The sequence below is a fragment of the Paramormyrops kingsleyae genome, chromosome 20 (assembly GCF_048594095.1).
Source record: "Paramormyrops kingsleyae isolate MSU_618 chromosome 20, PKINGS_0.4, whole genome shotgun sequence".
Classification (NCBI taxonomy): domain Eukaryota; kingdom Metazoa; phylum Chordata; class Actinopteri; order Osteoglossiformes; family Mormyridae; genus Paramormyrops; species Paramormyrops kingsleyae.
In genome coordinates, this window is record NC_132816.1 from 22,743,237 (window position 1) to 22,758,444 (window position 15,208).

The 15,208-nt window shown below is 51.8% G+C and overlaps 1 protein-coding gene across 1 annotated transcript in view; it reads right to left on the minus strand.

Moving 5' to 3' along the window:
- atrnl1b (attractin-like 1b) overlaps positions 1–15,208 on the minus strand; it is a 114,006-nt gene that overhangs the window by 40,659 nt on the left and 58,139 nt on the right. The window contains exons 20-24 of the mRNA XM_072703792.1: positions 12,224–12,317; positions 8,639–8,691; positions 4,474–4,568; positions 4,145–4,223; positions 2,784–2,941 (exon numbers count right to left, since the gene is read on the minus strand). Of these exons, the coding sequence (XP_072559893.1) occupies positions 2,784–2,941; positions 4,145–4,223; positions 4,474–4,568; positions 8,639–8,691; positions 12,224–12,317 (479 nt within the window). The remainder of the gene's footprint in view (positions 1–2,783; positions 2,942–4,144; positions 4,224–4,473; positions 4,569–8,638; positions 8,692–12,223; positions 12,318–15,208) is intronic.

Consider the following 15,208-nt stretch of genomic DNA (forward strand, 5'->3'; position numbering starts at 1 on the left):
AGAGCTACAGCACAATGAACATGGCAAGACATGCTGAACAAACGGGTGGTGGAGACAGCACACGATAGGAAGGGGGCTCGTGGGTGGGGCTCTGGCACTGCATGCAGGATGGGTGACATGGAGGAGGGGAGGGTGCTGGAAAGGCCAGAGACCGCAAACCAGGGTCCCCAGGGGTTGGGGGGAGCTGCTGTGATTCTCCTGTAAACAATACTGGCGGACGGTGCAGGAAGCTGGGAGCAGTTTGAAAAACCGCAAACTTCCACAGGGAGCCATTACAGAAGCATGGTGGGGGGGGGGGGGGGTTAATATACAGCACTGCAGGTAAGATGAGCCAATGGACCAAGAGCGCCTCGCTCGCATCCAGCTAAGCAGCTAAGATAGGTAGACTCTGGTTGTATGGGGGCAATGGGCACTGCAGTAAGGGTGGGAAACACTGACAGGTGGAGGGTGGGCTGGGATACACCCAATGGGCAGTCAACCCCCAGCTTTGGCAGGTTTATGTAAGAGCCTTGCGAGCCTGGGCAGCAGTGCATTCTGGGAATGGCCTGAGAGGGGCCCTCATTAAGCAGGGCATTAGCATATTCATGAGGAAGGGCACCCATTGCCCCGCTACTGACCCGGCAACAGTGAGTGAGGGGAAACTTTGGAAAACCCAGAGATTCACTGACGGCCACACCCTGGCCACTCAGACTGTATCCCACTTACTGGATACCACACACACACTGTATACCACTCACTGGTTACCACACAAAGACTGTATACCACTCACTGGATACCACACATACACACACTGAATACCACTCACTGGTTACCACACAAAGACTGTATATCACTCACTGGATACCACACAAGGACTGTATACCACTAACTGGATACCACACACACACACACACACACACACACACACACACACACACACACACACACACACACACACACACACACACACACACACACACACTGTATATCACTCACTGGATACCACACAAGGACTGTATCCCACTTACTGGATACCACACACACACTGTATACCACTCACTGGATACCACACACACACACACACACACACACACACTGAATACCACTCACTGGTTACCACACATACACACACTGAATACCACTCACTGGTTACCACACAAAGACTGTATATCACTCACTGGATACCACACAAGGACTGTATACCACTAACTGGATACCACACACAGACTGTATACCACTAATTGTATATCTCAACACACACACACACACTGTATATCATACACGCTATATATCACACACACACTATATACCAGACAGACTATATACCACTCACTATCATACCCACACTCGGTATACCACACACACTGCATATCACACACATTGTATACAACACACACTACATGCCACACTGTATGCCACACACAATGTACATGTCACACACACACACACACACACACACACACACACACACACACACACACACGCACACACTGTATAAGACACACTGTATATATCATACACTGTAAATTTCCACATACACAGTGTACCACACACACACACACACTGAATACCACACACAAACACACACTGTATACCATACACACACACGCTACATACCACACTGTAAACCACACACACTGTGTATCTTGCTCATATACATAGTGTAATGCACACACACACTGTATACCACATGCACACTGTATATCACACACAGACAGACAGAGAGGAGCTCAGAGCTGCAGGTCGCAGTACAGTAAAATACATTTTTGACAAACAGCGCCCACATCATGTCACAGGTGAGCAAATGAGGTTAGAACCAAAGGCAGAACCAAGAGGAAGTTCTGCTGATGCGGGGTTTTGAGAGCTGTGTGTCAGTGTGTGGGGGCTGCTGCCGGTCTAGAGCGATTCCCAGAGGTGAGAAGCCAGTAGAGGGGGCTAGAGGGCGCACGAGCCACAGGTACGAGCTGCAGAGTAAGGCTGACATCCCAAGATGCTCCATCATTACATGAATAAGTGATCAGGGGCCCGTGCCAGGCGGCAGTCAGCCATGTCGCAGGGCGTGACCACGAGAATGATGGTGACAGAGCCGCCAGGGCACGGAGCCAGCGGCGGGCAATCAGCTGCTTGCATGTGGGACCCGGACCCAGATCGGGCCAGACAGGGTCAGACCGGGCCGTGGCGCCGTTACGGGGGGAGGCACACGTGTCCTGAGGAAGCCGGGCTGGGTCGCGTGGCGGAAGACTGCGGTGGTGCAGGCAGAATGCGGCGGCGCAAAGTGCCGGAGATCGCAGGACTAATGCGCTGTGGTATAAATTTCACACAATGCCGTTCATCATGCATCCATTCAGCCGCTATCGCTTTCAAACTGCTGTTTCACCGCGACGAGCCACCTGTCCATCAACTTAATATAGTGCCACTTAAGACGGCTTCAATTTTATGGATCATAAGGTTAAACCATGAATATTTTGCAGAACTGCGCTGTGGAAGGATTTTAATAATTGATGGTTACATTACAAAACCACCAACCACGTTTTGTTTTAAATGCATTTCCTAACACAGCTTGCTCGGTTAACCCTTTCAGAGGCAAGAAACCTGCAAGATGAAGCTAGGCCTGCATGTCTCTCTGTGCTGCGCCTGTATGCAGCAGATCAGAGCCCAGAAACCTGCAAGATGAAAACAGGCCTGCATGTCTCTCTGTGCTGCGCCTGTATGCAGCAGATCAGAGCCCAGAAACCTGCAAGATGAAAACAGGCCTGCATGTCTCTCTGTGCTGCGCACATATGCAGCAGAACGGTGTTTCTCACCTGGATCTTGATAGGCCATGAGAAGTTACTGACATAGACGTAAAAGGTGATGTTCGGGTTAGTGCGAAAGCTGAACTTGTCACAGGAGAAGCTGTCTCTGTAGTCCTTGATGTTCGTCTTGGACACAATGGCTACCTCCTCCCCTGAGATGGTCCCAGCTGCAAAGCAGAACACAGCCGTCAGCTCAGAGATGGCTTTAGTTTACCAAGGGGTATGAGGGTGAGCAGTACGAGCTGGAGTCGGGGTACGAGGGTGAGCAGTACGGGCTGGAGTCGGGGGTACGAGGGTGAGGAGTACAGGCTGGAGTCGGGGGTACGAGGGTGAGCAGTACGGGCTGGAGTCGGGGGTACGAGGGTGAGGAGTACGGGCTGGAGTCGGGGGTACGAGGGTGAGCAGTACGGGCTGGAGTCGGGGGTACGAGGGTGAGGAGTACGGGCTGGAGTCGGGGGTACGAGGGTGAGGAGTACGAGCTTGAGTCGGGGGTACGAGGGTGAGGAGTACGAGCTTGAGTCGGGGGTACGAGGATGAGAAGTACGGGCTGGAGTCGAGGGTACGAGGATGAGAAGTACGGGCTGGAGTCGAGGGTACGAGGGTGAGCAGTACGGGCTGGAGTCGAGGGTACGAGGGTGAGCAGTACGGGCTGGAGTCGAGGGTACGAGGGTGAGGAGTACGGGCTGGAGTCGGGGGTACGAGGGTGAGCAGTATGGGCTGGAGTCGGGGGTACGAGGGTGAGGAGTACGGGCTGGAGTCGAGGGTACGAGGGTGAGCAGTACGGGCTGGAGTCGGGGGTACGAGGGTGAGCAGTACGAGCTTGAGTCGAGGGTACGAGGGTGAGGAGTACGGGCTTGAGTCGAGGGTACGAGGGTGAGCAGTACGGGCTGTAGCTGCTTCCATATTTTCCACATTTATAGAATATGGAGTTGACAGTGTCCAGTGACATTTTGTCTCAAGATCAAAGATGAGTAAAGCCAACCAGCCATAACCTTTAGCATTAATCACGAATGCTTCTGATTTGAGCGTTTAATTAGAGCAGCTTTACGAGTTTCATTAAAGAAGTCGTCATGGAAGGTGAAGCAGCCTGCTCCTGCCATTCGGAATTTTAAATCAAGCTTCGAGTAACAAACATGATCGGTCAGCGTGGAAACAGAAGCAGGCTCCAAGGTGCATGGCCATCTATCTTAATTGGAATCATCACGATTCGTGGTGCCTGGACAGCCTTTTGTGCAGATTTTTATTCTCCTGGAACAGCATCTTTACATAAAGAGGACGCCAATCAATGTTTTAACACCTCTGTTAACGGCATGACACAGATAACTGATCTCCATCCTGCTGCTCTCAGGACTGTGATATCACAGGCTTACCTGTGGAGCCCACGGACCAGGTGATGTTGAGGTTGAAGTTGTTGGACGCGTTGATGGACATGTCCAAGTTCTTGTTGGTCTGGGAGAAGGAAAAATGGAACCACAAATAAGTGGTCATGTTCACAGAACCACGAAAAAAGAGAAAACAGCAGATTTCAGGTGCTCTGGCTCAACCTGCAATCAGCCATTCAGCAGTGAGGAGTGGCCCAGAGCAATAAGCATAGTATAAACAGTGGCAGGATAAGTATGGCATAATTGTGCATGAATGTAAGGGCAACAAACGGGCAAAAGACCACGGAGACTGGAGACGGACGGTAGTGCAATCAAACCTGCTCAGGTGTGGCCATGAAGTTAATGGCAGTGTAGTGGTGGTCATCCTCCTGGAGAAGACTGAAGGTGAACTGGTAGTCAATGAGCAGGTTATCTGTGGGCCAGACAGGAGATGGATCAGGGTCACAGATATACCACAGAGCCAGGGCATAGCAGGGTGTAACACCACACAGGGAATGAGGTATAGCAGGATGTAAAACAGCACAGGGCTGCGTAGCAGAGTGTAGAACAGCACAGGGCTGCGTAGCTGGGTGTAGAACAGCACAGGGCTGTGTATCTGGGTGTAGAACAGCACAGGGCTATGTAGCAGAGTGTAAAAGCACAGGGCTGCGTAGCTGGGTGTAGAACAGCACAGGGCTACATAGCAGAGTGTAGAACAGCACAGGGCTGCGTAGCTGGGTATAGAACAGCACAGGGCTGCGTAGCTGGGTATAGAACAGCACAGGGCTGCGTAGCTGAGTGTAGAACAGCACAGGGCTGCGTAGCTGAGTGTAGAACAGCACAGGGCTGCGTAGCTGGGTGTAGAACAGCACAGGGCTGCGTTGCTGGGTGTAGAACAGCACAGGGCTGCGTTGCTGGGTGTAGAACAGCACAGGGCTGCGTTGCTGGGTGTAGAACAGCACAGGGCTGTGTAGCTGTACTAAGACTCCTGCACCTCCTGCAGTTCAGCACTGATATTCAGAAGATCTAATTAGCACCTGAAATCACTATAGTTTGGCTGAACGGGAAAGTGTTTCATTAACAGTGCAAAGAATGTATCAGGCAGGAGTTGGGCGCTCAGCCTATTTATACACGCATTGAGATTCAGTGCTTCCCAAGAAGGACCCCCCAGAGCGCTTCAAAGTAGTTGCCCCACAGACGAGGTTCATGCCAACGCTCCCGACATCAGACCTGCACCATCGGGACACCTCAGCATTTGCTGTCGGCATGGCGGCCTTTTCTGACAGGCAATACTGGGCACCTGCTGACTGAAGGACCCCACTCAATTAGCCACACTGTGCGCCCAAGCCCTCGACCAAATGGCCGCTTCCGGCTTTTAGCGCCACTTAGGCTGAAGGCTTCAGCAAATCGCGAGGCCTAGAGAGCAGCATGTGCCCATTAAGCTGCCTTTCCACCCCACCTGCCCACCGTTGCACTCCGCTCCTCCAGGCTCCCCTACCCTTGCGTGTCCTAACAAATTGTCCAATTGACACATTTCTCGGACAGAGGGGGGAAAAAAACACCATCGTCCATCAGGGAGAATCAGACCACAGCCTGACCCCCAGTCAGTGCTGACCCCCACCCCTCCTGGGGTGAAAAGCCTTGCTGAATAATCTTTTCCATAACGGCTCAAATTTAACCTTCGGTGTCCCCCGGGATGCAGGTGCAGACCCCGAGCCGGACCCCCACCCTGTGGACCCCTGACCCTTCCGGAAGCCACGTTTGTCCTTTTGGCGTATGGGTATTTACCGGCCGTGGAAATTCCAGAGCATGTATATCGCCCCCAGAGACTTCAAACCCCAAACAACTCACAAATAATTTCCTTTCCAACCTCCAAACACAAGTAAGTCATCTAAAAATCGCCCCACCCCAGCCCACCCCACCCCTGAAGGTGACCAGAAGGTTTCTGGTTCAAATCCCATGAGGACTGAGCCTCGAGGAAGGTACTTAACCTGAATCACTTGGGTAAAAAATATCCAGCTGCAGAACAAAAAGACGAAAAAACGCGCTGGAGTAAAACCCCTGACTAAGCAAAGAATTAACATTCATTAAAAATTAACCGCAGCAAGGGACTGTCCAATTAACAAGCATTTTCATTAAGAAGTTCAGCTGATAAATCATCGATTGATTTTGGCAGGAGGTATAAAAATGGAGGCTGCGGTGGATCCCCGCCCAAGCAGCCGGTGGCCTGGTTCCTCTCCGAAGAAAAAATCTTTAAAATTCAGCCTTAAAGCAGCGACCGAAAGCAGATTCTGCAGGATGGGATGCAGGGGCCTCGTGAGTGGAGTGTCACACACAGACAGACTCCAAAGGAATCATTCCAGAGCCATATTTTAATTATGATTTTTAATTATTCTAGCAGGTGCTTTTATCCAAAGTGACATACAAAAGCAGAGTCAGTCAGGGTTAATGGCTGTGCTCTAAGACCCAACGGTTGAAATCACTCTGCCGACATTGGGATTCAAAGTAGCAACCTTCTGACTGCAGGCACGGTGTCCAAACCAACTGAGCCACACCCCCATTTATCCAGAACCATGCAAGTCTCAGACACCCGCAGCTCAAGATCCAGCTCAACGCAACTGGAGAACAGCTTCACCCCCCGGCCAACGGAGTCCCCCGATTGGCCCACTCAGCTGGCAGCAGGTGACATGATTCAGCATATTGGTGCTAAATGATCGTTTCCCTAATACTTTGTTTACTGCCGGAAACCCTGCTGTCCACAGAAAAGGTGGCTGGATATTTATTAACGCAATTCAGGATAGGCACCTCACTCAGGGGTTTAACAGTGTACAGCGGGGGCAATTACAGCGCCGACGGCCGGGGCACCTGGCAGTCGGATGGAGGGAGGGGCCATTAGCCTGACGCGCTCATAGCCGCACTCCCTGCCTCATAGAGGCCCTGCCTCACAGAGGCCCCTCCTCTGCACCTTATCTGCCGTGCCACCTGCTGTCCAGGCACAAGGGTATATTCTGAGGCTGAACATGGAGAAAATGGACAGAACAACCCGAAAAGATGGAAACCCCGAAAAACAAGTAGGCTTTTCAAGTAAGAATGGAACTGCTACTTTCCAAGTGTAAAAACTGAGAGCATTAGAGGTTATTAATTGCGGTAAAATGATGAGGTCCCTGTACGCGCACAGAGTTAGGTGTGCGCTTGTGTCTTAATGCACTCCCTGCCCCCCCAGTCCTGTATGCAGAGGTCATTAAGCACAGAGCCGCTGGTCTCCAAAAATAAACCCATCCGTTTACGTTCCCTCATGCTAAATCAACTCCAAAGCTTTTTAGTCGAACTCCACAGAGCTGTCAGAGCCTATGTAGGTCAGGCTCAGTAAATGCTGCCGTGCCACCCTCCACTTAAAACTGCAGGGCACAGCCCGGTGTGCTGACAGGCGGGAGGCGGAAACGAGGGGAGCCGGCATGAGGGGAGAGGGCAGGTGGCAGGTACAAGAGAAGCAGACAGGAGGTGGGTATGAGGGGGTCAAGCATGAGGGGAGTGGGCAGGAGGCAGGCTGGCACGACGGGAGCGGGTGTGAGGCGGGCATGATGGGAGCGGGTGTGAGGCGGGCACGATGAGAGCGGGTATGAGGTGGGAGCGGGTGTGAGGCGGGCATGATGGGAGCGGGTGTGAGGCGGGCACGATGAGAGCGGGTATGAGGTGGGAGCGGGTGTGAGGCGGGCATGATGGGAGCGGGTGTGAGGCGGGCACGATGAGAGCGGGTATGAGGTGGGAGCGGGTGTGAGACGAGCATGAGGGGAGGTGGAGTGAGGCAGGCATGAGGGGAGCAGGTAGGAGGTGGGCAGGCAAGGGGGGAGCAGGTGGGAGGTGGGTACTGTGGAACCAACAGGAGGCTTGTGGGCAGGATAGGAGCGGTTAGGAGGTAGGTACGAGGGAAGCGGGTTGGAGGCGGGTACGAGAGGAGCGAGTTGGAGGCGGGCACGAGAGGAGCAAACACAAGGGGCATGGACACAAAGGGAGTAGGTAGGATACAGGTACTAGGGGAATGGGCACAAGCCAGAGAGAGGTGGGAACAAGGGGAGCAAGCAAGAGGAGGGCAGGCACAAGGGGAAGGGGTAGGTGGCGGATTGGAGGGGAGTAGGCATGAGGGTAGTGGGCAGGAGTAGAGTGGGCACATGGGGAGCGAGCAGGCGAATATGAGGGGAATGGGTACTTGGGGAGAGGAAGAGGGGCGAGTGCAAGGGCAGTGGGCACAAGAGGACAGGGCAGGAGGAAGATGTGAGGGGAATGGGTGGGGCAAGAGTACAAGGGGGGAGAAGATGGGGGGGTGTATGTGGGGAGTAGGTACGAGGGGGAGGGAGTGGGGCGCGAGGACACCAGGCAGGAGACGGGTGCAAGGGGGGAGATGATGGGAGATGATTTGGGGGGGGGGGGGGGGGGGTTATGAGCTTAGCCAGAGTGAATAGAGAAGGGGATATGGGGATGGGGGTGTGGGGGGGGCATACTTACAGTAGCAGGTTCCCCTCAGAGGGTTGCCAAGGTAACGGTTCTCAGAGTCACAACTGCAATTTAACAAAGAAGAAAAAGGTTAACAGGATTTGAGTTTGACTGAAATTAAACAACCACCAAATTACTGCGCTCGCACACACACACAAAGGCACAGAAATGAGGACGCAGATCTGTTTGGAGAAAAGGACTCACGCAGATAACAGAATAACCAGAATAAAGTGTGTGAAAATGACAGGCTGGTCCATGTTTAAAAACCACCGACTATCAACACCAGAGATGCTGTGGTCCAGACAGGAGCAGCTAAAACCCTCTGGGGATGATATGGATGACCCTTAACTGACCACACCCACTGAGGTTACACTGGCACTCCGGAGTACTGAATCCAGCATTTTCAGTGACAGAAAACTGTGACCCTGAGCCAAGACACACGTACACTCCTCCGGTCCAGCAGATGGAAAAGCAAGCTTATACACAACCCTAGTGACTGACCATGAGTGGTAACGGGCAGGGAGAGGTAATGGGCAGTGAATAATAACTGGCAGGGAAAGGTAACAGGCAGTAAATGGCAATGGGCAGTGAACTGTAATGGGCAGTAAGTGGTAACAGGCAGTGAACAGTAATGGGAAGTACTAACGGGCAGTGGGCAGTAAGTGGTAATGGGCAGTGAACACTAACGGGCAGTGAACAGTAATGAGTAGTAAGTGGTAACAGGCAGTGAACAGTAACGGGCAGTAAATGGTAACAGGCAGTGAACACTAATGGGTAGTAAGTGGCAACAGGCAGTGAACAGTAACGGGCAGTAAGTGGTAATGGGCAGTGAATGGTAACGGGCAGTGAATGGTAACGGGCAGTGAACACTAATGGGTAGTAAGTGGCAACAGGCAGTGAACAGTAACGGGCAGTAAGTGGTAACGGGCAGTGAATGGTAACAGGCAGTGAACACTAATGGGTAGCAAGTGGCAACAGGCAGTGAACAGTAACGGGCAGTGAGTGGTATCAGGCAGTGAACAGTAACGGGCAGTGAATGGTAACAGGCAGGGAACACTAATGGGTAGTAAGTGGCAACAGGCAGTGAACAGTAATGGGCCTTGAGTGGGGACGTGCAGTGGGCAGGTATGGACTATGAGTGGCAATGAGTGGTAATGGGGAATGACATCAGGTAAAATGCAGAGTCCCCCCTGCTGAGAGCCTGGCAGGCAGTTCAGATGGGTATAATTTGGATCACATGTGGGGACTGTGTGATGAAAGCCCATTCCCCACGTTCACCATTCTGCTTTAAGCAAAAACTAATCACAGGAAACACAGAAACCCAATTAGCCTCGAATGCAAACAAACAATAATGGCAGATAGTAGTAAATATAAATCAACAGCTCCCTCTTATTTGATCCTTTGAATCCCCCCCCCCCCCCCCCAGGGAAGCACAGAAATAGAGGCAAACCAATCTTCTGCAACCTGGCCTAAGCATATCTTCTCGGGGGATCCCATCAAGTGGGTGAAGTGCACACCATGGGGAGCACACAGAGCATGCAGAGTGCACAGACCACCAGGAGCTCACAGACCGCATACACCACGGGGAGCACACAGAGCATGCAGAGTGCACAGACCACCAGTGGCTCACAGACCGCATACACCACGGGGAGCACACAGAGCATGCAGAGTGCACAGACCACCAGTGGCTCACAGACCGCATACACCACGGGGAGCACACAGAGTGCACAGACCACCAGGAGCTCACAGACCGCATACACCACGGGGAGCACACAGAGCATGCAGAGTGCACAGACCACCAGTGGCTCACAGACCGCATACACCACGGGGAGCACACAGAGCATGCAGAGTGCACAGACCACCAGTGGCTCACAGACCGCATACACCACGGGGAGCACACAGAGCATGCAGAGTGCACAAAGCACACAGACCACGCAGACTGCAAAGACCGAAAACCAGAGAACAAGCAGGGGGTGCGTCCAGGTGAACAGGATGCTGTTTAAAGCAGACTGTCCTACAATGTCACTCCGCAGCAGAATGGAATGACAGGTGGAGAGGGGTCTAATTGAGGGCTCAGAGAGAGGGGCTCCTGTGGTCGCTGTTTTCCCAGAGCACCATCACCACACACACACACACACACACACACACACACACACACACACACACACAATCACTCCACAAATCCCATTTATGTCTCTTTCTGTGACCTCCTTGCTGGCAGTGTCACTTCATCTGTGCGTGATTATTGCTGAATGTGCCCCCCCCAACCGCTCTGTGATCAAGTGCCACCACCTCCGTCGCCTAACCACCAGCTGGCCTTGGCATGGCCACTGCAGTCTCACATGGCAGTCACCTGACCTACGGGCCTCTTAGATAGGGCAGAGTGGGGCAAGGCAAGTGTGACTGGGGGCTTTTAAACCCATGAGTCCCCCCAACCCCTCACAGCTCATGACCTGCGGCCCATTCATCTGACACTCAAAATGTGGCACACAACCCACCCCTCCCCCCCCAGGCTAATGCAGCCCCGCTCCGAGGGCCTAATGGAGATGCCTTCAGCGGCCCCGGCGCCATCTGCGCGCCTTTAGCAAGACACACGCTGGGATTTTCACCTCGCTGGAAATAAAAACAGTACAGCTCGCGTCACGAGGGAAAGGCTGGTAAACAAGCTGGACAAAGAGCCTGGGGAAAGTGACGTGTGAACACGGCGCAGGTGACATTGCAGCACCCCCCCCCCCCCCCCAAACAGCCAGGGGATGGGGGCCAGTCTCCGTCAGCTTAAACCAGCACTAGCTGCTTTGAAGGAAGAGCAGATAGTCAGAAGATGATTGTGAACATGACAATTATCCAGCAGAGAGAAAGAAAGAAAGAAAGAAAGAAAGAACATAAGAACATAAGAACATAAGAAATATACAAACGAGAGGAGGCCATTCGGCCCATCGAGCTCGCTTGGGGAGAACTTAACTAATAGCTCAGAGTTGTTAAAATCTTATCTAGCTTATCTAGAAAGAAAAAGAAAGAAAGAAAGAAAGAAAGAAAGAACAGGGAGAAAGAGAGACAGGAAGAAAAAGGAGAAAGGGGGAGAGAGAGACAGGGAGAGAGGAAAGAAGAATGGAATGACAGGAAGAAAAGGAGACAAAGAGGGAAGGGAGACAGACAGGAAGACAGAGATAGAAAAAATGGGAAAGAAAAGGAGACAGGAACACAAAGAGGAGGAGGAAAGGGAGAGATGGGGAGAGAGACAAGGAGAAATGGGGACAGCAAGACATAGACAGGACGAAAAGGAGAGAGGCAGAAAAACAGGAGAGAGACAAGAAAACAGAAACAGTGAGAGAGGGAGAAACAGCAAGACAGGGAAACGGAGAAAGGGAGAGACAATGAGACAGGAACACAGAGTCGGGGTGAAAGGAAGAGACAGAGACAAAGACAGACAGAGAGAGGGAGAGGGAGACATACGGATGCACTTCTGACAGATTTGTATTATTTTGGGTTAATTCAAAACACTATCAGATTAAGTAAAAATGCTTTAATAGTAACAGGAAGTGATATCATAAGGGTGGACTGGACTGAGCCGGCGGACTGTGGGTAGCTGGTACTTACAGCTGGCACTGGTCCCCTTTAATTCCTTTGGTGGTGCAGTAACACTTCCCAGTCAGCACCTGGCACACATTGGCGTGGCCATTACATTTGCAGGCTGCAGAGAGGGAAGGAGGGGTCAGAAAACAAAAGCATCTGATCCAAGAACACATCCTCCCAGCTACAGCTCCAAGAGAACATCTCAAATGAACAACAAATGCAGCTTCTGGCAGAACCCATAATAAACAGTGGCTGATTACAGTATGTTATCTGGATGTTACCATTAATGTTTGGTGAGAGAAGAATCCTGGTCCTAGAGGAAGATACTGACATCCGGTGAGAGGAATCCTGGGCCTAGCAGAGGACGTTAGCGTCTGCTGAGAGAGCAATCCTGGGCCTAGCGGAGGACGTTAGTGTCCGCTGAGAGAGCAATCTTGGGCCTAGCGGAGGACGTTAGTGTCCGCTGAGAGAGGAATCCTGGGGCTAGTGCAGGATGCTAGTATATGGCGAGAGAGGAATCTTAGGCCTAGTGGATGAGGCTGGTGTCCTACAAGGGAGAAATCATGGACCTGGCAGAAGATGTTAAGGTCCAGCAATCCTGTACCTAGTGGAGAATGTTGGTGTCCCAGAAGAAAGGAATTCTCGGCCTAGCAAAAGATCTTAGCGTCCAGCAGGAGAGGAATCCTGGGCCTAGTGGAGAATGTTGGTGTCCCAGGAGAGAGGAATCCTTGGCTTAACAGAAGATGTTAGCATCCAGTGAGAGAAGAATCCTCACATAGCAAAAATCTCATCACTGCAGGACTCCCAGCCGGGCTGCCCAGGGGAGATAATCGCACAGTGGGGCCGCTCGCCGGGAAAAAGCAGCAGCGCAGTGTACAAACCAGCGACCTTCGCCTCACAGGCTGAGCCGCACCGGCGTGACGTGGGGTCATTGCCTAACCATGTTGCTAGGGGGCCCCGCGACAGGCTCCACTTATGGAGACACATCACACAAATCTGGACCCATCAGGACAACTTCCATACTGGCTCACAATCCACACGATAATCTCTTTTTATTAACTTTGAGCAGCTTTTAGCTGTTTAAAGATTCAAGAGATTAAAAATAAAAAAGGTGTTAACATCTTACAATTATGACACCACCTTCAAATTGTTTCATCTCTGCTCTGCAGCTGCTATAGTGTATTATTCTCATAGAGGTTAATCTGGCTCTCAGGATATTAGCATTTCTAAATGATCTCCGGGGCTGTTAGCCTGCCTGCTACTGGGGTCTCATCAAACCCTCTCACTATAATCTCAGTTCACCTCTGTCACCTTGAATCAATTCTATTAGAGCTCAGAGACATTCCAGCTCCCAGAAACCAATTCCATCAAGACAGTTTTGACCATGTTTGTGGAGCACAGCGCCTCCTATTGGCAGATACAGGGCATAGGACACCCACGATCACCCATGAATACGATGCAGATTTCACTACACACCCACAGTAATCCCAGCCACCAGAGGGCGGTACCGAGGCACACCCAACCCCGGCCTTGCATGTTGATTCGCCAACCAACCGACCCGTAAAGCAATCAGCTTGCTGGTTTTCATAAATTTCACGGCTTAAGAGCCAGTGAAATGAGCGCGAGTTAAAGGGACATCCAGCGGCAACGATATGGGGAGGAGAGAGCTGAGAGAGGGCCTCGCCTGTCCGCCTTTATCGAGCACTCGCAGCTGCTGCGGATCATGTAAGGAAGGGTTTTATTAAACATTACCATGTTTTTATGTTTTACTGCACGACTCAAACAGACATTATCCGTTTACGCGAACCCACGTACCGCTCCAGGGAATGGCAGCAACCCCACACTAACTTGGCCTCCTCCCATGTCACAGCGCATCCACAGTCTATTTGTATACCTCCCCCCCAGTCTCTCTACCCCCCCTAGTCACTTCCAATCCCAGTCAGGACCCTCCAAGCCATCCCAGTGCTTGGGACCTGGCTCAGGCTGGTAACCAAACCCAGAACAGGAGCTGCGGTTTTGACAGCTACGTGAAAAGTCATGAATTATTTTTAAGTTTTAATATCGACCAGATCTGCAGAGTAGCAGCAGAATAAAGTATCACTCCAGGAAAAAAACTCCTTAATGGAGGGACTTTACTACTGACTCCCTGCCGGGCTGGCAGGCCTGAGCAGACAGCAAGCCACAAGCGAGATGGAGAACAGTGTGGGGGGGGGGGGGGGGTGCATAAACTGCCGAGGCCCACCCGAGTACTGAACAGGGGAGCCAATCCAAAAGTGAAGTGAGTACTGACAGAGAGAACTGATTGGGATATGAAGCAAGTATTGACCAAGAGAACCAATTTGGACGTGAAATGAGTACTGACAAATAGAGCCGAATGTGATGAACAGAGGGTTTGACCCGAAACAGATCAAGGTACTGACCAATGAATGTGACCCTAAAGTGAACCTACTATATTTGCTAACATTATGATTTATGATCAGTGGAGATAAGAATTTAATACCTAAATAGCAGGATAACAGGCCAGGTAAACAGGAAAATGGGGAACAGGCGACTGTGGTGGTGGACGTCAAGATAAATGTCTGCTGCCAGATGTGACAGATTCATGAGTGTCCGTGCAAACGCGCTCATCCCGTTCCATATTCACAGCATGTTTTCCACTCGGATGTCTTAGATGAATAAATCTCAAGGGCAAGACTGACAGACAAGAAGGGGAAAGAAAATGAAGGGTGAAGTCTGACTGTGCTGGGCTGCATCCAAGCACCGCTTCACCTCCCTCTGCACGCTCACTAACGTCCCATAGTCAGGTTAAAATAGACCCATCAAGCCCACTAATGCTCCCGCTCCTGACTGCGCCAAACACCGACCGCCCCAAGCACGCACGCTAAACCGCGTTAACAGCACTGCGGCTGAAGGACAGCCCCCCAGGGACGAACAGCACTATGGAAAAGCAGAAAGACGGGATCACGGAAAGTCGACGTCGACACGCGTGGGTCGTCAGTGCCGCAAGCC